This window comes from Rissa tridactyla, chromosome 6 (assembly GCF_028500815.1).
Source record: "Rissa tridactyla isolate bRisTri1 chromosome 6, bRisTri1.patW.cur.20221130, whole genome shotgun sequence".
NCBI lineage: Eukaryota > Metazoa > Chordata > Aves > Charadriiformes > Laridae > Rissa > Rissa tridactyla.
The window spans coordinates 61,990,692-62,017,489 of NC_071471.1; the positions used below are offsets into that span (position 1 = coordinate 61,990,692).

Below are 26,798 nucleotides of genomic sequence, written 5' to 3' on the forward strand. Positions count from 1 at the left end.
TTTTTTAGATCCTCGAACAAAAGGATTTAAGATCAAGGTTTTATTTGACGTTCCGTGTGTGCACTTTTACTGCCCCTCCGCCTCGGGAGAGGACAGGGCACGGTGCACACGGCGCTTCTCCCAGGGGTCAAATCCCCACCGTGTCCCGTGTCCCCCGGCCCGACAGCGCCCCCTGCAGGCGCGGCGCGCAGCACCGCTCCCGCCCCGCCGGTCTCCCCCGCTCGCCTTACACTTGCCTTTGGCGCCCAACCCGCCCCTCAGGGGGAGAAACCACTTTTCCCAACTCCCTGGGGGGACCCCTACCGCGAGGGAAGGCCGTGTCGCCCGCCTTCTCCACCTCAGAGAACCTTTAAAAGGCCAGTGAGACCTTTTAGCTGACACAAAGGGGACTCCCTACTGTCCCTTGCGGTGTTCCTTCTTCGGCTGAGTGGGGGCGCGTTCTCTGCCTGGCACCTCCCCCTCCACCCCGTGATGAATGGTTGGCGCCGGGTCGGTCTGGGGGAGGCTCTGCCGCCATTTTGTTTGCGTGAGGGGTGAGCGGGGCGCTGTGCCGGCAGGTCTGGGGAGGCTGAAGGGGCGGGAGGAGGCGGCGGCGGCGGCGGCGACCCGCGGTCGCATCGGGAAGAGACGGTGAGGGCGGGCTGAGCGACGGCAGGAGGCACCGGGGCGGGCGCCTCCCCCATCCTTCGCAGACATGTACATCAAGCAGGTAAGGCGGCGGGGTCTAAACCGCCCGCCTTGTGCGGTGCGGCCTGGGCCTGGCCGGGTCGGTTTGGCCCGGCCTGCTCTGCCCCGGCGCTGGCGGGGTCTTCGACCTCAGGGCGAGCGGTAGAGCCAGGTCCCGGCCTGCAGCAAGAGGCCCGCTGTCTGGTGGCGGCTCTGAAGGCCTTTGCTTGGTTCGCCGCTGTCCCGGGGGGGAGACTGCGGCCCTTTTTGAGGGGGGATGTCCCTGGCCCAGCCACGGAGTGAGTCCGCCGTGGGGGCTGGCGGGTACCTTTCCTCCCCGGTTCCTGCGGCTGGTTTCATTCATTGCAGGTGTGAAGTGGGGCCGGGGGGAGGCCCTCTTGGACGCAGGACTTGTTGGTGGGCTCTGTGGGCACCCTTTGGACGGGGGACCCTGCTGTCCTGGCCCTCCGGGCGACGTCCGCCCCAAGGGCGGGAGGCTCGTACCCACGCGGGGCTCCTACTCAAACACGGGGCCCTCAGCTGTCAGGCGGCATCTTTCGGCTGGCGAAGTTGTGGGTTCTTTTATTTTTTACCTTTTTTTTTTTTTTTTTTTTTATTATAAGTCTACATGCGGTTTCAGTGGGGAAACGTGACTGTATTTAGGGTTTCAATTCAGACTGGTTCTGTCTGTCCGCTCCCCCGGGAGAAACAACAGTTACTGTTTGCATTGGGGTGATGCCTTAGGCCCCCGGGCGTGGACCATTTAACCTGTTATACTTCATCCTTGACAAGCAATCTACACCTAACGTTCAGTTAAAAAGAAAGACCTCGTGTGGATCCTTTCCAAACAGTTTTTAAGGTTGAGGCGATCACTAATGTTAGTTCTGTAGTGTATCCCTGCAGTCGTATTGCATAGTATATTGCACAGTTTGGTTAAATTTTTATGGCTGCTTTCATACTGTGCGTGTTTATAGAATGTATGTTCATACAAAGCCTACTAGGATTCTCATTTCTCAGTGGACTAAAAATTTACCTGGCTTTCAGACACCCTAGGGGTGTTATTATTAAGAAGAATACTTTATCGTGTTTGAAAGTGCATGTTCTACACAGAAATCAGGTTTTCATCAACTGCTTGGGCGACTAGGGAGCGTTTAAAATGCCTTTTGATCGTGTTTTAGTAAATTACTCTGTCATTGCAGGTGCCACATTGCTTTGAAGTCGTTCAGTAAGAATTCTTGTTCTCCAGATTTGAATTGTACAAAAGTAAACACTAGTGAAGATATTTAGAAAGATACATAGAATCGGAGTAAGAAGTCCAAATTAACTCAGAAGAGGGAAAATGAGTTTCATCTGGAAAAAAAAAAATTTAGGTGGTTGATAACCAATACTGTGTTCTAGGAGCTATAGAAGAGAGCATCACAAGTGTGAACATGAGAATAAAACGGCTGAGAGGGAATTTGTTTCCACCAACATTCCATATTTTGTTGCTTCCCAGAAATCATTCCTGGAGTTTAAAGGTTAAAACTGTTAAAGTCTTAATCCGAGGCTATACAAGGCAATAAAGAAGTTACGGTGTTTCAGAATATGTAGGATGGATGAACTGAGAAGCAATCTAGGAAAAAAAAAAAACTTTGAGAGTGAGGGAAACGGTGTGCAGAGTCTGCCTGTGTCAGTCTTGTGGTGCCTGAGTATGTGGGTGGTAAAAGTTTGTGCTTCTGTAGTAATATCAAAGAAGTGATGATTGATTGTTTTTTACCTTGTTGTAGAGGCTTTCAGGTTCTTACGAGAATAAAGTAGATTAGTTATTCCAATCTATATGTTTTTAGAGTATTATAGGTAAACTGTAAAAGTACTAGAGACCAAATATTTTTCCCCATTCTTTTTCTTCTCGAAATCTGGTGAATTCGAAAAGCAGCATTGTTTGCCAAGTGTTGTTCGTGGGTTTTGGAGTTTTTGTATTTTTTTCTTTTAATTTTATTTATTTTTCAAAATCGGGATGAGTGAATGTAGTTCCTGTGGCTTCGAGTTGGTGGCAAGACGTGATTTGCTGTTCCACTTTTTTCCTTTGAAAGCCACTGGTATACGGAGGCAGAGCTTGCTATTACTGTGAAAGTCTCCATCTGGTTTCTTAGGTGAGGTGGGTTTCTGTGTTCACAGCCGTGGTGACTGGATAGTCTTCAGGTAATATGTTGTCTTAACTTTGCTTTCTGTGGTTTGGTCCGTTACATTCTGAAATCCTTAATGACTTCCAATACAGTTGCTTTGGATTTAGATCTGAATACAGGGCAGGTACTTAATGAGAACTGTGTCTTGCCCGAGGAGAGGAAGCATAGACAGCTGCAGTTCAAAAAAGGTTTAGGTAGGCAAAATGTTGGAGGAAGTGGCAGACTATTCCTTTTCCAAAAGAACTGCTGTTGCTTAGATCTGATGCTTGATGGTCAAGGATTAGTAATTTTCTGCCTATCCATATTCTTAACTTCAGATTCCAGTAATGAAATAATTTTGCAAAGAGGATTTGATAAGGAAAATGTACTGTCTTAGAAGAGAACGACTTTGTGATTTCTGACTAGTAGTTAATGTCTTTTCGGTTTTATTTCATTTGAATTTTTATAAACGCGAGTGTTTGATTTGCTGTCTGGCATGGCATTTTCATTCACTGTTAGTGAGATGGTTTTAATCCATGAGGAGTTTTCTGTGATAATCCTTGATAATGGGCTGTCGCGTAGTGGGAGAAAGACTTAAGACCAAACTTGACATGAATAAATCAGAGCGCTTTCTTTTTCTGGTCTTTTGTCTAGTAAATTTTATGGGCAGGATTTTTTTTCCCCACCGTTTGTATAGCGTGCTACTGGAATATGACAGTATATGAATATGGTTCTGAAAGTAATTGTATCTTGAATGCTTAGGTATACGGTTAATGTAGGCTTTTGAGATAGGGTGAAAATGGCTTGCTTTAATGTTTACTACTTCTAGTCTTTCTGCAGTTTTTTATGTGATTCTTGGATACCAAGTATTATGCTTATCTTCTGGAACATGGGCTATTTTAATACTTGAAGATGTGAGAGAAGAGATGAAGTGTTCAGAAAAATAGAAAATGGTGATGGGGTCATAGACCTTACAAAACAAAGTCTAAATAATTTCACATTCTAGACCTCAGCAGTAATAATATTGAGAAATATCTTGTAAGATGTTTTGCTGTCTCCCTATAAAAGTAATTATTTATGATAGTTATAATAGTGAAACATTGGCATTCTTCTAACAGTATCTTGCTTCTGCTGGGGTATAGCTGGGCAAAGGATGTAATGATTAAATGTCAACTCTAGTAGTCCTTTTCTAAGTGTTCTTGCTGAAAGATCTGCAAACATAAAAGCTTTTCAGGTGGCTGCTGTCTTTCTGATATCTTACTAAGCAGAGCAAAGCTGCTGTGTAGTCTTGCAGCACGGCTTTAACTTTTGGAAAATGTTGCTCAACGCTGGAATGTCCATGCTGGAAGTTGGATCAATTTCAGTGCTGCGCAGAACTTCTGAAGTATTGGGATATTATCACTCTGTAACTTGTATGTTACTCGTCCTGGCAAACCTTCAAGTCACTACTGAAATTGAATAGTTGAAATTTGACATGCTGCTTCTAGATGACTGTTCGCTGTGTGGCTTCTGAAGTTAATTGTGTAGGTTTGTATTTATTTGTCTATTTAGGAAGTGAATTCACTAGAGCCAAGGCAGCTTGCTCTTCTACTTCTCCCTTTAGGATGCACAGTAAAACAAAATGACTGTATTGCATGTAAAGAAGGTAGAGTCTGGTGTAGTTTTTGCAGTCTGCAATAGCTTTACTTGGAGAATTTGCAAACAGAATTCTTATGCTGTATGTGGATTGCATTATAAAAACTAAGTCTGTCCCTACTAGGATAAGTGCTGGTTATATTGGGGTTTTCTTTCTTGTATGTAATATTTAATGCAAATACATCTTTTTGTGTAGTCTTTTTTACAAAAAGACTCTCAGACTCTCGTTCACTGTGCTTTGGCCTTTGTAAGTGCCAGGATCTCCTGTGATGTGGAGAGAAAATCTGTTTCTAAAGTGATGCTTAGGTGAGGGGCAAGTTTTATGATGTAGGTTGCTGATCTTCAGCTAGAAGGCTGAAATGCGTAAGAGAAGAGCAGGGGAAATCAAGTGTATTGTAATTGATGTAAATATTCTGTAAAATCTTATAGTTAAAACCCTGCCCAAGAACAGACAGAACCTTGTTAAAATAACTCACTCTTCTCAATAGGTAATCATTCAGGGCTTTCGAAGCTACAGGGACCAAACCATTGTGGACCCATTCAGCTCAAAACACAATGTCATTGGTAAGTTCTGATACTTGTCTTTTAACACTAACTAGAATTGCGTTGTTATCTTGGATGACGTTCACATTACAGTCCTTTAGTCTTTAATATTCTTACATTTGACTATATTTTCTGTTTCAGAAACTTCTTTACAGTTGTCTGTAACAGGTCACAAGGTGTATTCTGCTTAGAGTAAAGTAATGCTAACATTCAATTTTACTGTGACAACAGTATGTCAGAGTCTTCAGAAATTGAGTGAGTTCTGTAAACTCCTTCATATGTGCAGATCTCTGTATCAGTCAGACCCCCTTTAAAGGCTGTCCTTGCAGGAACAGCAGCAGAGAATTTGCATGGGATTTTTTTTTTTTTTGGTATGCAAGTGTGATCGTTCTTGATAAGTAAGCACAGTAACTACTATCAACTGCTGCAGAGAAAATGATCTTCTTTCATCTAGCTTTGGAGGAATGAATTTCTTGAATGTGAACTGTCGAAAATATAAGTTTCAAAGTGTAGTTTCATGAATAACACCTAATTTAACAATATGTTATGTCCACCATTCTCCTGCCTCTTCCTATTTGTGCCCATGGATGCCTGGTCCTGCCTCTTCATTTGTATTGGTTTTAGTAGTTGTGCAGCAACTTTGAGACTGCTGACCTAACAGAAAACAGTCAATTGTGGACATAAAAGCTTAGTAGCCAGGATTTACTCTGAGACTGGGAAAAGAGTGCATATGACTTCAATAACATGTCCTACTATGTAATATCACTTCAGCAGGTGCTAAAACTTTATCCAGGTACTAGCGTTGTTAAAAGGAAAATAAAAAATAATCCGGCTTCACTATTTTTTGCCTTTTTAAAGAACCCCATAGCAATCCCAAGTAGTTTTGGGGATGAGGTGGATCTGGAGTGCTTGTAGGCAGGAAAGGATGAAAAGCCTGGGATGCTCATTGCTGCTGGAAGGCAAGCAGTTTGAAATTAATACAGTAGGTGCTGATCTTAAGACACTGAGCCTTGCTGAAACACAACAGAATGAACACTGAGATTACTCTGTGTTAGTGTCGTACAATATTCTTGTACTTTTTTTTTTTTAAATAGAAATAGTAGTCTTCCAGTGTTTTTAAAACAAAACATTGCTGAATTAGCAAGTGGAGTATTAAGACATTCGTACTCTACCTGAAGTTCATACAGTCAACCTGCATGTACAGGCAAGTGATTTCCTTTGGTTAAATATGAAAATTTGATGCTGAGGCCAGAAGAATTTGATATAGGCTTACTGGTTTCATCCCACCAGGAGATCAGTATTAAAAAGAAAAGGATGGGAATAAATAGGATTGGTTTAACCATTATTCTCATCGTGGAATAGTATTGAAGTTTGTAAGTCATTGTAATGTGTTTGAGTGGGGAAAAGGCTGCTCTCTTGTTCTCAGACAATGACTAAGTGATCCACCTACCAAGTTTGCCTCATTACCTTGAGATTTTGGTTGTCTGTGTTGTATTTGGGTTCTGTTCTTGAATATTTATATGTAAAACTTAATGTACATTGCAATGTTAACTCGTGTCAACTTGAGGTGTGTAAAACTTTGTGTTTGAATTTTCAGTGGGAAGAAATGGATCTGGAAAAAGCAACTTTTTTTATGGTAAGTGTGGATTTCTTAATATAATAGCATAGGGATGCTGATGATACCGGGTTTCTTTGTTTTTGCCAGAAGTTGGTTTACCAAATATTCCTCCTAAACAAGGCGTTGCAGATTGGTCATTACTTGACAATGATGAAAGGCAGATCTCAATGCACTTGTTTAATACTTACCTTCAGGTTTTTACCCAGTATTTGGCTTCTCTTACTAAGGGCCTTCTCAGATTTTTAAATAGCAAAATAGCAATATTTACTGATTCTAAAAGTGACCCACCTTGAAATCTGACTGTGGTATTTGCAGTTACTTTAGACATTCCTAGTGGCTAAATATTAAGCTGATTCCGTAGCAGCTGTATGGTGCAGCTTATACAATCTTTTAGCATATGGTTATGAGGGAGATTTTGTGGAGTGGGAGCATCAGTGGAGGAGCAAAGATGCTAGTCAAAAGTGTTAGTGGCCTTTGTGTTGGTAGTCTTTATAAATTGCCAAGTGTTAAGTATTTTAGCAATTGTTTATAACCTCACCTGTGTGCTATGTACTTGTAGAGGAAAGCTCATGAATCCCTACTTGTGCAGCATTGTTAATGCTTACGCAGTGAACTAGTAAGGTGGTGACAATGAGGCTTCAGAGAAATTCTAATATACAGCAGGCTGAGTAATAAAGATCCAGCAGATTAGGATTTTTAAAGAAGAAACATTGTAAGATATTAGCAGTGGCATGTCTGTACTATACAACAGTAAAACAGTGTATTTTGAGTTGAAGAAACTGCTGCAGATCTCCCTGAGGAAAAGAATAAATCTTCTGTTTCTTTACTATTTTATTACAGCAATTCAGTTTGTCCTCAGTGATGAGTTTAGTCATCTTCGCCCAGAGCAGAGACTGGCTTTGTTACATGTAAGTGAAGGTGTATAACAACAATACTAAAGAATAAACTAATGCATTTGAATGTTACTACAAAAATGGTAAATTGCTGAGCTGTGGATATTTTAAGCCAATTATTTTGGAAGCATCCTTAAACATTTATTGTTTCCCTTTGGCAAAAGGGATTTTTTTTACATTATGCTGACAGTGCACATCAGTGAATGCATATCCAAGATTTTAAGAAATAAAAATATATGTAGTGGATCTTACATAGATGTTCTTGACTCTCAAATCCTTGGGTGGAAAGGGGAAATGGGATTGTCAGGGAAAATGGGAGATGAATGAGCTCAAAATCCTTCTAAGCTGGGAATTATCTAACTAAAATGTCTTCTTTCTTAGGAAGGTACAGGTCCTCGTGTCATTTCAGCGTTTGTGGAAATTATTTTTGACAATTCAGACAACAGGTTACCAGTAAGTTGAATACAGTACTTCAGAAATAGATGATAATTTAAGACTCTAGTATCTCAGTATTATAGAAGTCTTCAGTATGGTAACTGCTTTTGAATCAGTTCTGGTTAAAAGTGCCATAAACATTCTGGATTAGTTATACATAGCTACTGCAAACAGTTAAATTTACTGGGTTTTGTTTTCTTAAGATTGATAAAGAGGAAGTCTCACTTCGCAGAGTCATTGGAGCCAAGAAGGACCAGTATTTCTTAGACAAGAAAATGGTGACGTAGGTACTTCTTTTCCTTACCTGATTTAGACTAGTAGTATTTCTGTAAAAATCTCTAGTCACACAGAACACTTGGCTCTCTAGCCTGAAATAAATAAATTCTCATGAGTTCTGTGAGCAATACTAATTTAAAAGTGTACTACTGAATACCGGTAGTTTGACAGCAAGGACATCAGTCGTTGTTCAAAGGCTTTGAATTTACAGTTTAATCCATTCATTAATGTGATGTTTAACTGCTTATATAATATTTCTTTCAGGGCTTTTTTTTAAATAGAAGAGTTACCAGACATTAGGTTGTTTCATATCCTTCCTTGCGATTTCTTTGACTGTATTTGCCTCCTCTTTTTTGCTTCAGAATACTTCCTTCTTCATCTCTTTCCAACGCTATAGTATTTTAGATATTTTCCATTTTTAGTCCTTCACTGCATTTTAGAATTAGTTATTATCAAATAAAGAAGCGTCTTCAAAGAGAGCATGCATTGCACACAGTGATTATAGTATGTGTTGTATAGTTGTGTTACTTTACTGAATTTTTACAGCTGTCACTTTTACTCTTAACTGTTTTTAATACATTCCCAATAACATTTCAGGAAAAATGATGTCATGAATCTTCTTGAAAGTGCTGGATTTTCTCGCAGTAATCCCTACTATATTGTCAAACAAGGAAAGGTAAAATTCTTTTTCACAAAGTGGAAGAAATCACTATCAAGAGTATCGTATTTTCCTGAATGCCAAACTTAGTTCAGTTATTGCAGAACTAAGCCAAAATCCTATTTAGTTTGAAACAGTTCTTCTAGATGCTGTTCTTGCAAATATTATTGTTAAAACGTTTATGTCCATTATAAGAAAAAAAGTTTTAATATCTGTAATGTTGATATTTAGGAAAGTTTTTTTGTGGTAATTCTTGCAACAATGTGCTTTTCTGTATACTTAAATACAAAGCAAACTTAGTTCCGTGTAAATTCATAGATTTCTGGGCCTTAAGATGACACAGTAAAGTAATTGTAAAGAATTTTAGGAGGCTAAAAATACTGCCAATGGAGGATGAGTGGAAATGTGGAAGCACCAAAAGTGAACAGCAGGGAAGGGGGCTCACAGCATAATCTGTATTAACTGGTCTTCAAGACCCAAGCACCCTTAACAGAGCTTTTAAAGGACACCCAGGTTTGGAGACAAAGGACAGATTACTTGTAATGGCCCACAGGGTTGGACACAGTGTAGACACTGATAACTGTCAGCTCCAAAAAGATTGCTGAAAGGCATACTTAAAAGCAGAATGCAGGAGACTTGAGGAGCACTTGATGGCAGAAATGCTGACCCAGCAGTACAGTCTCTCAAATGTTTATCAGGGTAGTTCTTCCTGTACAGCAGCTGAGTGTTTGTATTGGGAAGAAACAGCTTCAGCTGGAAAGTCACTTGTGTTTTTTCTTGGGTATTGGTGCACATGACTCTTGCAGCCAAAACATGCATACTGGTTTTAATATGATACAAATTAGAAACAGTAACCTTATAAAAGCATGCAACCACTGAAATTCTGTTGGAGGAAAGTGAGTTTTATGTTGGGTTTAATTGTATGACTCATTTAATGTTGGATTAATGAGTGTTTGATGACCTGAATCGTTCTAAGAGTTATAACACCTACATTTTGGTGTGTTTTTTGGGGGTGTTTAAACTATGTGGTTTAGCACCAGGACGTAAACGCCCAAACTCAAGGTTCTCTAAACATAATTTTGAGTGGGTAACAATTTCTTCAGTTTACGTAATACTGGAATCTTGAGTTTCAGCAAAAACTGGTAGCATTTAAAAACCAACAAAATTCATTACAAGCAGAATACTTGCCATGCTAAAGTAATTGTCTTAAAAGGAAAGGAATATGGTATATTCTAGGTATCTAAATATACCTTCCAAAACCTCAGGCAAGCAGGCACAGCAAAAAAACGTGCAGGCTTTGGTCTGTTGTGGTTAGCCGTACATCCAGAGCAGGCTATTGAAATAATAGATCTTGAATTTTCAGATCAACCAGATGGCCACAGCTCCTGACTCTCAAAGACTGAAGTTACTAAGAGAAGTAGCTGGTACCAGAGTGTATGATGAACGTAAAGAAGAGAGTATTTCACTAATGAAAGAAACAGGTAAAAATAGTTTTAAGAAATTAATGTTTTATGCCACAGTAATTCCATTAACCATTAGCTTTTTCAGTAAAGCTAACTGCTAGATAGATTTTATTTGTGGTACGTTAAACAATACGTGTCATATTTCATCCTTGAATTTTAAATATCTCAAAAGGTTTAATAAGTGATTTCATGTGTGCTTTTAGTAATAAAACTTTTTAGCTAGGCTACTATGTGTACTGTTCAAAACACATGAGTGATGTCAGCTGGCAACGATCCAAAAATTAGGATACCTACTGCTATGCAGACACTGAAGTTTATGTAGTATAGTCTATAATTATTTTAAGCATGTGACCCCATAAAAGTACATGCTTCTGTTGCATTACATAACTCGTATCAACAGTTCTGCTGTTAGGATTTTTTTTTTTTTGGGAACTGCTTCTGGACATGGGTTCTCCTTTTTGCATTTCATAACTGTTGACAAATAGTTAATCACTGGAGAAGATTCAGTAGCTTTAAAGATGTGGAAATATATTACAGTGTTTAACTGAACTTCAATCTTGTAATCTTTTCTAAAAGAGGGCAAGCGAGAGAAGATCAATGAGTTGTTGAAATACATTGAAGAGCGACTGCATACCCTAGAAGAGGAGAAAGAGGAGCTGGCTCAGTACCAGAAATGGGATAAAATGAGGAGAGCATTAGAATACACTATTTATAATCAGGAGCTTAATGAAACCCGAGCTAAGCTTGATGAGGTAAAATATCTTGGCTAACACAAAACCTAATGTGAGCTGTTGGTTTTCTTTTTGCTACTGTCTCCTTGCATTCCCTGGTAGAATCCTGTCCATGTTCTTCACTACTTTAACAAATTATTTTCTTTCTACTACTGAAACAGAATCTTGTTACTTAAGCTATTGGTGATATTTCCCTACAGCTTTCTGCCAAACGAGAGACAAGTGGAGAGAAATCCAGACAGCTGAGAGATGCACAGCAAGATGCTAGAGATAAAATGGAGGTAAAAAGACTTTTTATATGGGCTCTCCAGAACTGTGTTTTGGTTTGTTGGTGGTTTTGTTTGTTGGTTTTTTTTTCTGGGGGGGGTGGGTGGGGGAAGGTGTTCTGTGTTAAATTCTATTTTATACTTTCATCCTCTTTGGAAACAGGGTAAGGTTTTTTTCACACTTCTAGTGTCTCTTGATCTACATAATAATGATCTTGTGAGTTTTGATAGATACTGAAAAGTGCATGCAGTGTTTAAAATACTACATACTTAAATTTGCGTAGGAAATAGAACGGCAAGTTCGAGAACTGAAGACAAAGATTTCGGCAATGAAAGAAGAGAAAGAACAACTTAGTGCTGAAAGGCAGGAGCAAATTAAACAGAGGACTAAATTAGAGCTGAAGGCAAAAGACCTGCAGGATGAATTAGCTGGCAACAGTGAACAAAGGGTACGTAACAGCAGTGAAGTCTTAAAATGTCATTGGCACAAGGTAGTATACTTCTACATTGAAGTTGTGGTTTTAGGCTGTGGCCATTCATTTTTTTTCTAAGGTTTGCTGGACATATATCTCCGTCTTTTTGTGGTGCCTCCTAGGGGATGTAAACATACACTCCTGTGTTATGGTCCTTTATTTATCATCCTGCATGTTGCAAAATCAAGCACCTATATTTTTCTTGATCTTAATTGCTGCAAGTATTGTCGAGGAGGGTTTTGTTTGTAGCAGTAATTCGAACTTTGTTGTTTGGCCTATACAGATCTTGCTTTCTTGCATAGTTTAGCGGCTTGAAATTGCTTTGTTTTATCTGTCTTTGCTGTCCTGATTGGAACTGAATTCACTTCTGTTAAGTATTGAAACAGTGTAGTATCAGATAAGCGATGGCATCTTGCAGTCTTACAGTTATTCTTTAGAAGTGTGTATTCATCTAACAACACAATTCCTGATATTACCTAACTTCTAATACTGCTTTTTTTTGACTTTCAGAAAAGACTATTAAAAGAGAGGCAAAAGCTTCTTGAGAAAATTGAGGAGAAGCAGAAAGAATTAGCAGAAACAGAGCCGAAATTCAACAGTGTAAAAGAAAAAGAAGAGAGGGGAATTGCTAGGTCTGTGGCATTCTACAACGGGGAGTCAAAGCCAGCAACAATACTAACAATATTATCCATAAGTGCAATTCACTCAGAATTGTACTTGTTGCTTGAGAATGGTGTAATTTTATGTACTTACAGATGGTCTGCAAAAAGTCTCCTTTATTGTTGGGGGTGAAATTAAATGGTGAAATTAATTTTTAAGCTTAACTGCTTTTGTGGGCTGTTGTTGACTTTTTGTTTTGTGAAGTCTTCTGTGTGATTTCATGGTTTATAACATGATCCTTTTCTTTTTATTACTGATTTGGTGCTTAAATCTTAGCTTGAAAATTCTTATGGTAATTACTAATGCTTGCTTGTGCTAAATTCAAGATTTCTTTGTAATGCAGCGTGTCTTTTGCTTCTCAAAATAGACTTGCACAGGCTACACAGGAAAGAACAGATCTTTATGCAAAACAAGGTCGAGGAAGCCAGTTTACTTCCAAAGAAGAAAGGGATAAGTGGATAAAGAAAGAACTGAAATCTTTAGATCAAGCCATCAATGACAAGAAGCGGCAGATTGCAGCTATACACAAGGATTTAGAGGATACAGAGGCAAACAAGGAGAAAAATTTGGAACAGTACAGTGTAAGTTTTCACCTTATTACTTCTCAGTGGTTTTGAGAGAAGGGTTAAAGCCTCAATCTAATCCTAGACGATTAGACTTTACTGCCTATACATAAGGAAGATGAGACTTTCTGGTTAAGCGCAGTCTTTTAAAAATATATTATTGAAAACATCTGCAGATAAACTAAACTTCCTTTAGCACTGCATCTAACTTCGGTCTATATGTTGACTTCCTTTCTGGCACTTTCCCTAAAGTGTTTGGCCTGAGGTTTCAGGAAGAGTCTTAAATCTACCTTGCTCTTTTCTATGTTGAATATGACCATTTCATCTAGATAACAGTTTGTGAGGTTTTTATAGAGGTCTACTTTGGTTGTTCTCACTCTCCTCTTATTTTCCCTAAACAGAGGATCTTTTAAACTGCTGCAAGCACTGCACCTTTGCACCACGATTGCAGCTGGTTAGAAGTTGTGTCCCTATCCATGTTAGAAGATTAATCTGTCTCAGTATTATCTGCATAACTTCTAGGCTTTAATTTCCATTCCGAAATAGCTCTTATACTGCAAATACAGCAATACAATCTAAAAATATCACTCCTGCTAGGAGCTACAGGAGTGAAAACCCTCCTGCACTTATGGTGGGAGGGCATCCAGTACCAATACTGCTACCCTGCATGTGCTGATAGGCAGTGTTCTTGGTCTTTATGTAATACACCTACCAAAATTGAGGATCGATCTGATGAAATCTAGGAGTGTAGTTGTACAAAGGCAATGGTGTTCTGCTAAAATACTGCTTGGATGGGACCCATGTTAGGGAAGTAATGATTCTGAGTTGGTCAATGAAAGAAATGGCATTTACCACTGACTGCTTGTAATTGTATTGTACTGCTCAGTAGGAATACTATAGAATTGAAGAGCTTAAATTTGAAGCAGTCCTTGATTCCTTTTATAAACATCTTAGTTTTCTTTTTCTCCTTAAGGAAGGTCAATTTATGCTTAGGCTAAGAACTGTATAGCTTTTTGCTGCTCAAAGGGGAGGTGTCTTGGGTGAACATGATGGAGAGCTTGCAAAGTTAAGTTGGAAAAACTTGGCTATGTTTTGAGAACACAGCTAGTCCTCCTATACACAGATAACTATGAATGCATTATCTGAGTGCTAGCCCTGAGCTGCTTCGAAAATGGCAAGTGTTAAATGAGCAAGCTTATTTCAGCTTGCTTATTGAGCAAGCTTAATGGCAATGCTGTTGACAACAGCTGTGGTAAAGTAGTAGTACTGCTGGAGAGCAGGCTGAGATTTTTGATTAATAGCAGTACGGCATCATATGCAAGACTAGTATGTATGTTCTTATCACAAACGTTATTTCAGAGCATGATTATGCATAGTTATGTGTATGATAGTTACTGTTTCGATTCAGTTTCTTACCGTGGCTTACAGTGAGCCATCTCACTAATACCCAGATGCACAGTTCAACTCAATGCCTGCCTTGCAGTCTACTTGGTAACTTCACCTTGGTACTGCTCCCTTACAAAGATGTATTTATTCTTAGTGGTTTTGCAGTTTGTTGTAAACTGGTTAAAACGTTTGTAGGAATTTTGTCTGAATTTTAAGTAGTAATTTAGTATCAAATAAAAGACTTTTGAACATAGCTGTAGTTTCATACTGTTCTTTTCTTTGTGTTAGAAACTGGACCAGGATCTTAATGAAGTGAAGGCTCGTGTTGAAGAACTGGACAGAAAATACTATGAAGTGAAAAATAAAAAGGATGAACTACAGAGCGAAAGAAAGTTAGTAATTAATTGAAATATGTCTGAATCTCACTTAATATCAAGGACCCCAACTGTGTAGTTGTTAACATGGCATGTAGGTATGTTTTTTAAAATATAGCCATGTATGAACTCCTGCACTTTGCCTTCCCATTAGATTAACAGTCTTTGAGAATAATAAAAAAAAAAAATCTTCAGACTTCTTTCACACTTAAAATATTTTAATTATTTTTGCTCTGTAGTTATCTATGGAGAGAAGAGAATGCAGAACAACAAGCTCTTGCTGCAAAGCGGGAGGATTTAGAAAAGAAACAGCAGCTTCTCAGAGCAGCAACAGGAAAGGTAAGATACCTTGTATTTGAGAATTCCTTGTGGAAGCTTTTCTTATTCTTAAAGGACAAATCACAGTCATATCTGAAAGACATGACTGTTATTTCTTTTGGTTATGGTCTTACTGTCATAATTAAGATGGACAAATTATATTTGTAAGCTGAATTTTTCAAATATTTATAGCTCTAGAACTACTTGGAAATTAGTTTTTTAAGCTCAAGGTAATTGAGGAGAGGTAAGGAGACCAGATAGAATACTTCTAAAACTTCTGCTATTTTTTCCTTTTTTTTTTTTTAAAAAAAAAAAACAACATGAAAAGTGACAAATTGAAATATATATTTAGGCATCTTCCATTAGAGCTAGTTAGTTCCGTTAGTTAGCAGGAACTTTGCGCAAAAGGTTACAGTTTTCACAAAGTAAAAAGTAAAATGGACAACTATACTTTTAGTTGCAGTATAATAACGAGTTCTATTTTAACAGGCCATTTTGAACGGTATAGACAGCATAAACAAAGTTTTGGAACACTTCCGTCGAAAAGGCATAAATCAGCATGTTCTAAATGGCTATCATGGCATTGTTATGAATAACTTTGAATGTGAACCAGCTTTCTACACCTGTGTTGAAGTTACTGCAGGGAACAGGTAATTATGTGCTCTTTAGTGTTACTCAAGTTAAAGCAGCTGCAGTGTTACAATTTAGTTTTTAGTGCCAGTTGCTACTGAAAGTTTTACTCTTTTGAACTTGAGCTCTTGTCCTTTTTTTGACGAAGTGCCTTCTTATATAGGGTGATCAAACTGCTACTCCTTCAAGAAGGAAATAAGGATCCTGCCTGTTCAAAAATTATTCCTAGCTGCTCTTGATCTTGCCTAAAAAAACCCTAGAACAAAACCACACAAAGACCCCCAAAAAAGGCCCCAGACCCACAGTTCTGACAGTTAGCAGAAAGATTGTTGTGAGGCTCAACTATGTTGAATAAAGTGGATGGCGTCTTCTGGTGTGGAGAATTCTCCAGTAAGCAACGCTGATGTTTCAGTGGTAACAATCAGAATTATTTCACTTACACTAGAAAATCTCATGGGTGAGGATGGTCTCTAAACTGTCAAAACCTGCTATTTAAAAGCTAACTGAAAAGACATTGAGTGTCTCTGTGTAACGTGTGTTCTAGAAGTAAGTGCCTGTTGGGTGATCCACCACTTCCTGCAGCATCTGACACTTCAAATCAATCTAAATTGTCTTTTTGTGTGATCAGTCCTCTGTTCCAATTAATGAACAGTCATACAAATTCTTCTAACAAAATGTTGATAGTAGCATAAGGGCAGGAAAACGGGATAGAGTTGACGTGATCTTGCAAACTATCACATAGAAATGTTGATGCTACCACAACTTGAAATGCAGTCCCTCATCGGAAACGTCTGTGTGAACAAGGGTGTCTCTTCAAAGTGCTTCATAGTTCTCTCTGAATCCTGTTGTGCCCTGTAGTTTGGAAAAAGCGGTAGCAAGCAAATTGTAGTTTAACTTGCAAAAGAAAGATCACTTACTTCAATCTCTGTGATGGTAGTCTCAGTCACGCACAGGGAGATAGATGTGGTCTGTGTTTCTGTTGATTGTGTACAGAGGCATAAGATGCAAACTTTGTAAATCCATGCAAAGAGGGTTGAATATTATATAATGAAATGTTATGGAGAACAGAGGTTTGCAGTTGAACCAACCAAAAAAGGCTGTGTACACAGTGGCACGGTGTGCATATTGAGCTGCTCTTGTGACTGGAGGGTGGAACTTAAAATTCTTGGCTGATCCCGTTCTAATGAAAGTGAATAGAGCGTATCCACTTGCTTATTCTAAGGCACAGGCTTGAAGAGAAAATGCAATGCAGCTTTATGTTGGCATGTTATTTAATGGTACCTGCATGCTTACTGTTTCCATACAAATATGTTAGTGCTTTTAGCACAGTAAAGTTTAACCTATTTGTTGGGCTTGTTAATTAGGTTGTTTTATCACATTGTGGATTCCGATGAGGTCAGTACAAAGATCCTAATGGAATTTAACAAAATGAACCTTCCTGGAGAAGTTACTTTCCTCCCTCTGAACAAGCTGGATGTTAGAGATACTGCTTATCCTGAGACTAATGTGAGTTGAAGTTCCTTTTGAACCTTCTTCCACTTCATAATTACAAAGCCTTATATTTTGAATTGTTTGTGTATATTGCGTATTGCCCACCACTTGCTTTGCTGTTGAATGTCTGCAATGAAATACTACTTTCAATGTGGGCTTCTCAACATGAACTCTGTTATGGGAAAATACTTTCCTACCAGGTATTTATTTACTCTTTAAATTTTAACTTCACCTTACAAGTAAGTAGGTGACACTAAAAAGAAATAGAATTTTGTTGTAACCTGACAGTCAATAATTGCCTGAATTACTGAATTGTAATTCTTTTAAGCTGAAATGCTGCCATGGACAAAAGCTGAAAAGCCATGACATATTACAGCCATGGATAATTCCTCAAAGTTATTGGAAATGAGCTGTGTTTTTATATTTAGAAATGCATAAATAACCCTTCAATGGCAACCATTTAGAAAGTAATTCTGAAATACATTTCAATAAAGTATCTGCTCTTATTTGAAGTTTCAGTAGTGAATTAAAATTGTGCAAATGTTAACCGCTTCTTACAATAATCATGGTAGAGTAAGTTCTTTAAAAAATATCTATTTTTTTCTTTTTTCCCTCAGTTAAACATAGGAAAAAAATAAATAGGAAACAATGACTTCTAGTGTGCTTATTATGGCAGGGCTTTACTAGTAAAACTGTGTTAATGCTTGTATCCTGCTCTCTACAGAAAGGAATAATTTTTTGAGGAAAAAACCCACCAATTTATGATACTTACCCAACTTGATTTAGTAGTGATTTAATACTCGGATGAGATTCCTGGCAGACTCTTAGCTGACTTAAGGTTCAAGCCTAGCTGTTACAAGCTAAAACTGCAAAATCTTGCACTTGATTTTCATAGAGTGTTTATGTGTTTGTCTTGGGAACGTTCAGTTAGTGTGTCATCCTTCTACCAACTGACAGCTGTTTATTTTCAAAGTGCCATTCACAATATTGTTCTTTGAGTTCAGGGTTTGACATCCTGTATGTAAATAATGATGTGGACAGCTCCAGAAGTCTTTGTTCTAGAAGTTTAACTGTGAAGTCAATGTTAATATTCAGTGAATTTGAAATGTGTTAAACTGTTAGAAATTCTTGTCATAAGGCTAGAGTGTATTCTATTTTTAGTCTTGATGTAGTTTCTTTTTTCCAGGACTGTCTTAAATTCTGTGTATGAACTAGTTGCAATGTACTTGATGTATTTGTATCAATATGTTCTTCTCATTAAAATCACTGTCGCTTCAGGATGCTATTCCTATGATCAGTAAACTGAGATACAATCCACGATTTGACAAAGCTTTCAAACATGTTTTTGGAAAGACTCTAATTTGTCGTAGCATGGAAGTGTCTACCCAGCTGGCCAGAGCTTTCACTATGGATTGTATTACTCTGGAAGGTAAATGTTGCAATTTTATAAATTATTTATTGTAAAAATGGGATCCCTGGAATGGGAGGCTCATTAAACATGGTCTGTTAGTGTTCTTGAAATAATATTTTTTTAAAATAATAGTATACTTTACTGAGATGTACAAGGTTGCACTTGGTTAAGTACAATTCTTAAAAATACAGAATTTCTTCACAAGCCATTGAATTTCATGATCTAAAAGTTATAGCTATGTATCTCCATCCTGAGAATTGTAAAGCAGATTAAGTTTGTAGTCATCCAATTTGTTTTATCCAATATAACAGGCATTTGTTTTTCTGGAGTACTTACGGTGTTTTCAACAAACTTTAAACCAGTGATTAGGGTGTGAATGTACAGCCTCAATAACTGATAAGTGCAAGGTGAATTCTTCTGTGTACCAGACATGTTTACGTTTTATGTTCTCTGAAATAATCTCTTTTGTTAATTGCCTGTTCTTGGAGGGCAGATTCTCGGCAGGGTTATTGTTGTCTTTTTGTCTCTTAAAGTCAATCTGAAAAAACTCCGAAGGATGTCTGAGGAGGAAATGATTAATTTTTCAGTAACAGCATATTCTACAAGCCACAGATGCCGCTAATTACTCAGTCTTTCTTTGTTTTCTCCCTCACAGAAGATCTGAGATTTATTTTCTTTTAAACTGGTAGTGCTAGGCACTTGCATTTTCCCCTTTAAGTATTTTTTTTCCTTCAAGCTGCATGGTTTCAGAAGTTAATTATAAACAACAAAAAAAAATTAGCTGATACTTAAAGGAGATTATAGCAGTCTGTGTTCGTCTTGGGAAAGGAAATGCACTTCAAATTGCGTACAGAAATAAACACTTCCCTGAGTACTGTAAACATACATAAGTGATTCCCTGATACTGATGCAGCACTTCTGTACATTAGTTGAAATGTTTTAGTTAGTCTTCTAAGTTGTGTTGTAGAAACTGCTTTGAACATTATGAAGAGCATGTAGCGTGCAGTTTATAGTCTCATTCTATTATGCTCTTAGGTGATCAAGTCAGCCATCGTGGTGCTTTGACTGGAGGTTATTACGACACAAGGAAGTCTCGTCTTGAATTGCAAAAAGATGTTAGAAAGGCAGAAGAAGAACTTGGTGAACTTGAAGCAAAACTTAATGAGAATTTACGCCGAAACATTGAGAATATCCTTTTGTTCTTGCGGAAAGGTCGTGTGATAACAAAGCTTTTGTTTTGCAGTTACAGTAATTGATGAAAAACAGGAGACCAGTTTTTGTTAATGTTACATATTGGCTGTGGCATTTGTTTTGTCTGCTGCTTGTGCAACCTGGTTCTGTATGTTACTGTAGTAACATAGTAGTACTTTAGTAGTAACATAGTAGTACTTTAGTAACAAAGAAATCAATGGAAAAACAGAACCAAAAACTCTGCATGTGAAAATTGGCATACAACCAGTGAAAATAACAGATTTTAAAACATATCTGTTGTTTATGTGCCTGAAATACATTCTTTTTTAAAAATAATTTTTAGATTAATGCAGCTGGTTAAGAAATAGTTTCTATACCACTGCTGTTATTTTTTTAGTAAAACTTCCATACTAGGGAAACTTGACTGAAAAATACTAATCGAAGAAAACCTAGTCCAATAGTCTGCTTCAGAGTGGCTGGCACTGTAGGCTTCAGGAAAAAGGAGCTTTAGGAATCTGTCCCCATTAAAATTTGATCTTGCTCTTTAAAACTTGGAGATGAGGTTAAACCCTAAATTATGAGGCTTCCTCTTCTTCTCTTCTCATTTTGTAAGGTCTGAGTTTTCCTTACCAGTTCAGATGTATCCCTGTGTTGTTCAGAGTGCCATATTGTAAAATTAACAGCTAAACGAAGCTTTTCTTGTTTGCTCCTGGTGTTGATAAGGGTGCTGAAGTTACATTTGTTGATGGTTCTTGTTTCTCCTGTACAATTGAATATTTTGGTTTTGTGAGGCGTTTTGTTTGTGTTCTTATTTTGATGGCAACTGAATATCCTAAACAGAATAAAATTTGAAGGTACTAGTTAGGTATAAAATGCCTTGTAAAACAAGGACGGAGTTTTTCCTTAGCCCACGGTATGGATTAATAATGAGATTGACCAGCTAATGAACCAAATGCAGCAAATTGAGACACAGCAGAGAAAGTTCAAAGCCTCTCGAGACAGTATTTTGTCAGAGATGAAAATGCTGAAGGAGAAAAGGCAGCAGTCTGAAAAGACATTTATGCCTAAGGTATAGTATGGGGATATTGAAAGCTGTTACAGGTTTTATATTAATTGTTTCATTAATATTACTGTTAAACTTGTATTCCATTCTGGTTAACATCATAATATGAAATATGAAGAGATGACTAGAGTTATGTTACAAAAAATGTGTTTACGTAAACAGAAAAGTGAAATTCATATAAATCTACAGATTGCTTTGAGGAATGATAATGATAATTTTAATGTTCCATAGCAACGCAGTTTGCAGAGCTTGGAGGCAAGTTTACACGCAATGGAGTCAACGAGAGAATCATTAAAAGCAGAACTGGGGACTGATTTATTGTCTCAGCTCAGTCTTGAAGACCAGAAACGTGTGGATGCTCTCAATGACGAAATTCGACAACTACAGCAAGTAAGGAAATGAAAATGTCTTGCCATTAAACGTGGTACCTTTCTTCCCAATAAACTTACTTTTGTCACTTATGAATATAGCGTAATTAAAGTAGTACTTAATCAGTAGTATGTTTAGAGTTTTCTCATCTGCAAAGTGTATTTGCATGTTTTTCTCAAATGCTGGGTGAATTTCACTAACTGTATGCGTGAGAATTATGGCTATTTGTGTTGGAATCGTCACGACTTCCTTGCTTCTGCTCTTGGACCGTACAACAATAAATACAAGTAGATATAATCTGAAAGGAATGATGCACAGAGTGGGAAAATAAATCAATGCCTTTAAGTATGTGGTAGATGAAACAAAACCAACCCGTGTGGTTTAGAAAATGCTACTGAAGCATACTCTAAAGCTCTTCCAGGTATAGAGTTGGATTCAGATGCTAATACAATTTAAGAAACTTACTGATCTGCGGGGATGACTTTTACACTAGACAGCTGCGAAAATACCATTTGGTTCTTTCTACCTGTTCAAATTAGAGCAACAGTCCAAGGAGTTATGTGATATTTTAATAAACAGAATTGTGTGAAGAGTGAGTTTTTTTGTTTGTCTTAATTTTTGTAACAAGGAAACAATAATTGTTTAGGAGTCAGTTAAGGCAATTAATATACTTTTTTATTTTTTCAGGAAAACAGGCAGCTTTTGAATGAAAGGATTAAACTAGAAGGCATTATCACAAGAGTTGAAACATACCTTAATGAGAACCTGAGAAAACGCTTAGACCAAGTGGAACAAGTAAGGATTTTCCCTTAAATGTACTTCTGCAATCTGGTTTTTGGTTAACTTCCAGGGTTTTAACATATTATTTGATAAATACTTATTCATTACCTTGCATTATCTGTGATAGGTTTTGTTTTGCTATATACAAGCTGAGTTAAGTGTTTTACTTAAATGTCAGCACAGTATTTTAGGCATGTGAATTTTTGACAGAAATCCTACTCTAAATACACAGCCTATGTCTAAATAGGACCATCATAGTGACAAATTTGTTTGAAAGTCTAAGTATTCGCTAAAACTTTACTAAAATACATGCTACAGTTGTATGTAGAGTAGCAGAAGATAACTTGTTTGTCTGGCTTATACTTTTGTTCCCCTCCATGCTGAAGCTTGGTGGCATTTACTTTGTCCCATAGGAACTGAATGAGCTTCGAGAAACAGAAGGTGGCACAGTTCTTACTGCCACAACATCAGAACTTGAGGCTATCAACAAACGAGTGAAAGATACACTGGCACGGTCAGATGGTTGGTAGCATCATTTTTTTCGAAAGAAAATTCTCCAGAGTTTTGAAAGTTCACACATACCATATTTTGGTTTCGAAATAGGCCACGATATGAGAAGTAATCATTAATTTCAAATATGCTGTAGTAGTTACATAGTGTGTAACAGATTTTTGGAACTTACTCCAAAAGATAAGTGAAACAAGATTTTGTGCATGTTTTGTATAAAAAGAAAGTGTCCACAGTTGCACACTGTAATACCAGTAAGTGTGCGTTGGTGGCTTCAGGGCATAGTGCTTTTGAAGCAACCTTCGTACAAGATCGTGCTTGTATAGTTGTTCTTGAATTTCATCTAACCTATCTAAAACTAAGTTGCTGTCAAATAGGAAATAGCATCTGTATGTCTCAAACTCTTCTTCTCTTTCCAGACTTTAACAATATGACCATAGTATATTTGTTAGGTTTTTTCATGGGGAAGAAAAGAGGAAATGTCAACTCTTTGTCTTAAGATTAACTTTCTACTCCTTAATAAATCTCTTTCTTTAGATTATCTTTTTATTTCATAAATACTCGACTGGATGATTGTTGATTTTATGCGGGCATGTGAGACTTACCCACTTTGCTTTTTGTGCTCTCACCCGATATCTCAGATCTGGATAATTCTATTGACAAAACAGAAGCAGGAATTAAAGAGCTTCAAAAGAGCATGGAACGCTGGAAGAACATGGAAAAGGAGCATATGGATGCTATTAACCACGATACAAAAGAACTTGAAAAAATGACTAACAGGCAAGGCATGCTCCTCAAGAAGAAAGAGGAATGCATGAAGAAAATCCGAGAGTTGGGTTCACTTCCACAGGAGGCTTTTGAAAAGTATCAGACTTTAAGTTTAAAGCAGGTAATAAGTGTGCTTGGTTTCATGTTTCATGACCTGAAATATTAGCGTCATGTGCATCTTGAGTGTCAAATGTGTCTGGAATTGCAAGGTGCTTTGATACGTTAATATTCTCCTTTTACAGTTATTCCGCAAACTGGAGCAGTGTAATACGGAACTGAAGAAATACAGTCATGTTAATAAAAAAGCTTTAGATCAGTTTGTGAATTTCTCGGAGCAGAAGGAAAAATTAATAAAAAGACAAGAGGAACTTGACAGGGGCTACAAATCCATCATGGAGCTGATGAATGTCCTTGAGCTCAGGAAGTATGAGGCTATTCAGCTGACTTTCAAACAGGTAACAAAATAGTAACAATTGTAAAGACACTGGTGCTGAAATAAAATTGTCTCCTTGTGTACCAGCTATATAGGAGGAAGCGGATACTAAGTACATCTATTGTGTAATAATAGAGGGCAGTATCATGTAACTTGAGGTTTGTGGGGAGTTTAAATACTGAAGAAGAAATAGGCTAGCATTTTAAACAGGTGCTCATCTTGGTTGTATTACAACTCTGGCTTTGCTTTTAAACCTTTTAAATACTTCCTTTCTGGTGAATCTCTGTACTATGTACAACCCTTTCTAGGGAACGTCTGGTAATAAACCCTGCACCAAAGCCATTCTCCAGATTTAGTGAAAGTAATTCCTGATGTTAACAAAGTATTTTAACTACAAAATATATGAAGTTTTCTCTTAAAGATAATATGCTTAACTGAGATCTCATCTGAAGTTTACTGAAATACATAATACTTGCTTTTGCTGCTGTTTTATGTTCTAATTCTACTATTTTCTTGAAAAATTTGAAAATTCTTGTACTACAAGAACAGTTGGCGTAGATGTTTTTAAACCAATCTCTGTGTATCGTATGTTTCTCAGTTCTACTTGTACTTAAGAATTAATGTGGATACCTGCTTTGAAGCTTTTGAAGCAGTGTGATCATGTAAAAATAGCTGTTTTCTGCAATTGATTTCATTATGTAAAAACGAGCTGATGTGTTGACTGTTTCTTTGTCAGGTGTCAAAAAATTTCAGTGAAGTATTCCAGAAGTTAGTCCCTGGTGGGAAGGCCACGTTAGTGATGAAGAAAGGAGATGTGGAGGGCAGTCAGTCCCAGGATGAAGGTGAAGGCAGCACTGAGAGTGAAAGAGGATCTGGATCTCAGAGCAGCGTTCCATCTGTAGACCAGTTCACTGGAGTTGGCATAAGGGTAAAGAAAAAATTTGTGTTTCAGTACTCCAAATAGCTGTTTAGAGTGCCATTAAACTATATTTTTAAAAGGCAATGTTTAATGGGTCATGTTTATTTACTATAATAGCAAGTGATGTTATGGTTTAATATTTTGAAATCATCGTGCTGTTGTGTTGTTTTCTTAGGTATCGTTCACAGGGAAGCAGGGTGAAATGAGAGAAATGCAGCAGCTTTCAGGTGGACAGAAATCCTTAGTGGCCCTAGCCCTGATATTTGCTATCCAGAAATGTGATCCAGCTCCATTTTACTTATTTGATGAAATCGACCAAGCCTTGGATGCTCAGCACAGAAAAGCTGTCTCAGGTGACTGTCTACCTTTTTTCATCTTCATTAGGGTTGAAGGTGATAGTCTTTCTTCTCATCTGTGATGTTTAAGATAAAAGCTTTTAATCTTAAAGGCGTATCTTTGACTATCCCAGCATGTGTGTTAGAATTTAGCTTTGTGCCTTCTGAAGCTTTCATGAACTTGATTTAGGTAGAAGTTTTGTGTTGACTACTGCATATAAAGTGTCTCCTTACTACGCTCAGTGTGGTGGAAATAGTCCCGTTTCGAAGTGTAGTTTGATTTTTAAAAATTAACTTTTAGTTCAATGCATTGCTAAAGTGCTTGCTCTGTTTTTCGTCATAGAAGTTCAACACCCCACTGACTTTGGCTGGATTTGTAAGAGTTGATACTGGAATTAATAATACTTAAAAACTTGGTATGGATCCTTTCTTGATCTGTGAGGTTTTCTGTCTTATTAACCAAAACCTCATTTTGAATAAGGAATAGCAAGCTCTTTGCCTGTCTCATATTAAGACCATTCCTGCTTTATTGAAAAGATCATAGTAAAGAATTGTTGTATTCTTTTTTTAGATATGATTATGGAACTAGCTGAACACGCTCAGTTTATTACAACGACTTTTAGGCCTGAACTGCTTGAGTCAGCTGACAAATTCTATGGTGTAAAATTCAGAAACAAGGTAAATAATACATTTTAGTTATGGCATTTACTGGGAACCTTATCAGGTTGTGCATTTGAGACTTGACCTAACAAGAGTTCAAAGTGAATCAGCCTCATTTCAGTGATGATTTTCCAGTTATATCGCAGTCTTGTGTAAAACTTCTCTCCATCCTGAAAGAGAATTTAAATATGTACTGATGTCCCTTGTCATGTTCTTTAAAGGAGATTAGAAATTTCTTATAGGCCTATTGCTGAGTCCTGGAGCCTTCAGAAATAAGTTTATCTTATTCTGCAGCAGATACTCTAATAACTATATACTTCTTTCTGTTCCACCAGGTTAGTCATATTGATGTGATCACAGCAGAAATGGCCAAAGACTTTGTAGAAGATGACACCACGCATGGTTAAAAGAAATTGTACTTAACTGCTTGTTTGGAAGATGTGTATAGTGCTATGTTTATGCCAGGGACCTGTAAATTTAATATACAAGTATTTAGTCCTTGTTTAAAATAGTTTTTCAACATACATTTTAACCAAGACCCAAGAAGGCTTAGTTTCAAAGGAGCTTCAGTATCCATTTTGTCTCTGTTGCTGTATTTTATAAGATAATTGTTAATGTTACCTTTATACAGTACCTGTAGTTTGGAAATTCTATTCTCTTCCCTCAGATCTTTTGTAAAGTGTCTGTTGCTGTTTTAAAGCTTTTCAGAAAGTGCTAGCTATTCCTTCTTAGGTATAATTTTATCATTTATATTGCCTCACATGGTTTTTTTAATGGCTTCAATTAAAATGATTGGTTTTATCGCTGTAACTTGTATGCATTATGTTTTTGGTTTATATTGTCTTTCTTTAGAGGATTAGAGGTGGAGTAAATACTCTTTGGTCATATTTGAGCTACATATTTAAGAAGTGTGAGACAAAGCAATTCTTTCAAGCCATTCTTACTTTTTTTTCCCATTTTTTGCACATTGCCAATGCCAGCAGAAAACCACCCCAAATATGTGCTTGTCCAAATTCAGTGTTCTGGCTATTGAACAGGGAAAAATGTAAGTATCAGAAGATACTGAGAAGTCTGAAAAGACCCTAGAACTGTATCAAGACAAATCACAGCCCCCTCTGTTTTCCGGGCACCGTGGCCAG

At 37.6% G+C, this 26,798-nt stretch overlaps 1 protein-coding gene across 2 annotated transcripts; it reads left to right on the forward strand.

Annotated features, from left to right (window-relative positions):
* The first annotated feature begins 531 nt into the window (after positions 1 to 531).
* On the forward strand, positions 532 to 26,469 carry SMC3 (structural maintenance of chromosomes 3). 2 transcript variants are annotated; one of them, XM_054207298.1, is made up of 29 exons: positions 532 to 709; positions 4,934 to 5,009; positions 6,586 to 6,624; positions 7,447 to 7,514; positions 7,881 to 7,952; positions 8,138 to 8,217; positions 8,808 to 8,886; positions 10,232 to 10,349; positions 10,908 to 11,083; positions 11,263 to 11,343; positions 11,613 to 11,777; positions 12,312 to 12,433; positions 12,829 to 13,042; positions 14,699 to 14,802; positions 15,024 to 15,123; positions 15,592 to 15,752; positions 17,097 to 17,238; positions 18,502 to 18,652; positions 19,670 to 19,822; positions 20,743 to 20,894; positions 21,120 to 21,278; positions 21,945 to 22,052; positions 22,451 to 22,559; positions 23,186 to 23,433; positions 23,555 to 23,767; positions 24,482 to 24,673; positions 24,840 to 25,017; positions 25,571 to 25,677; positions 25,995 to 26,469. In XM_054207298.1, the coding sequence occupies exons 1-29, from the start codon at positions 695 to 697 to the stop codon at positions 26,064 to 26,066; spliced, it is 3,654 nt and encodes a 1,217-aa protein (XP_054063273.1). In that variant the 5' UTR covers positions 532 to 694; the 3' UTR covers positions 26,067 to 26,469. The 2 variants fall into 2 exon arrangements, with proteins under 2 accessions (XP_054063273.1, XP_054063274.1); XM_054207299.1 differs by lacking the exons at positions 532 to 709; positions 4,934 to 5,009; positions 6,586 to 6,624; positions 7,447 to 7,514; positions 7,881 to 7,952 and having other exon boundaries at positions 8,150 to 8,221.
* Positions 26,470 to 26,798: the final 329 nt, after the last annotated feature.

Bases quoted from the DNA above. Each gene is read 5' to 3' on its own strand.
- SMC3 (XM_054207298.1), top strand. The intron at 11,084-11,262 runs GTAAAATATCTT...ATTTCCCTACAG, and splicing joins CCCGAGCTAAGCTTGATGAG to CTTTCTGCCAAACGAGAGAC. The intron at 15,753-17,096 runs GTAATTATGTGC...CTTGTTAATTAG, and splicing joins GAAGTTACTGCAGGGAACAG to GTTGTTTTATCACATTGTGG.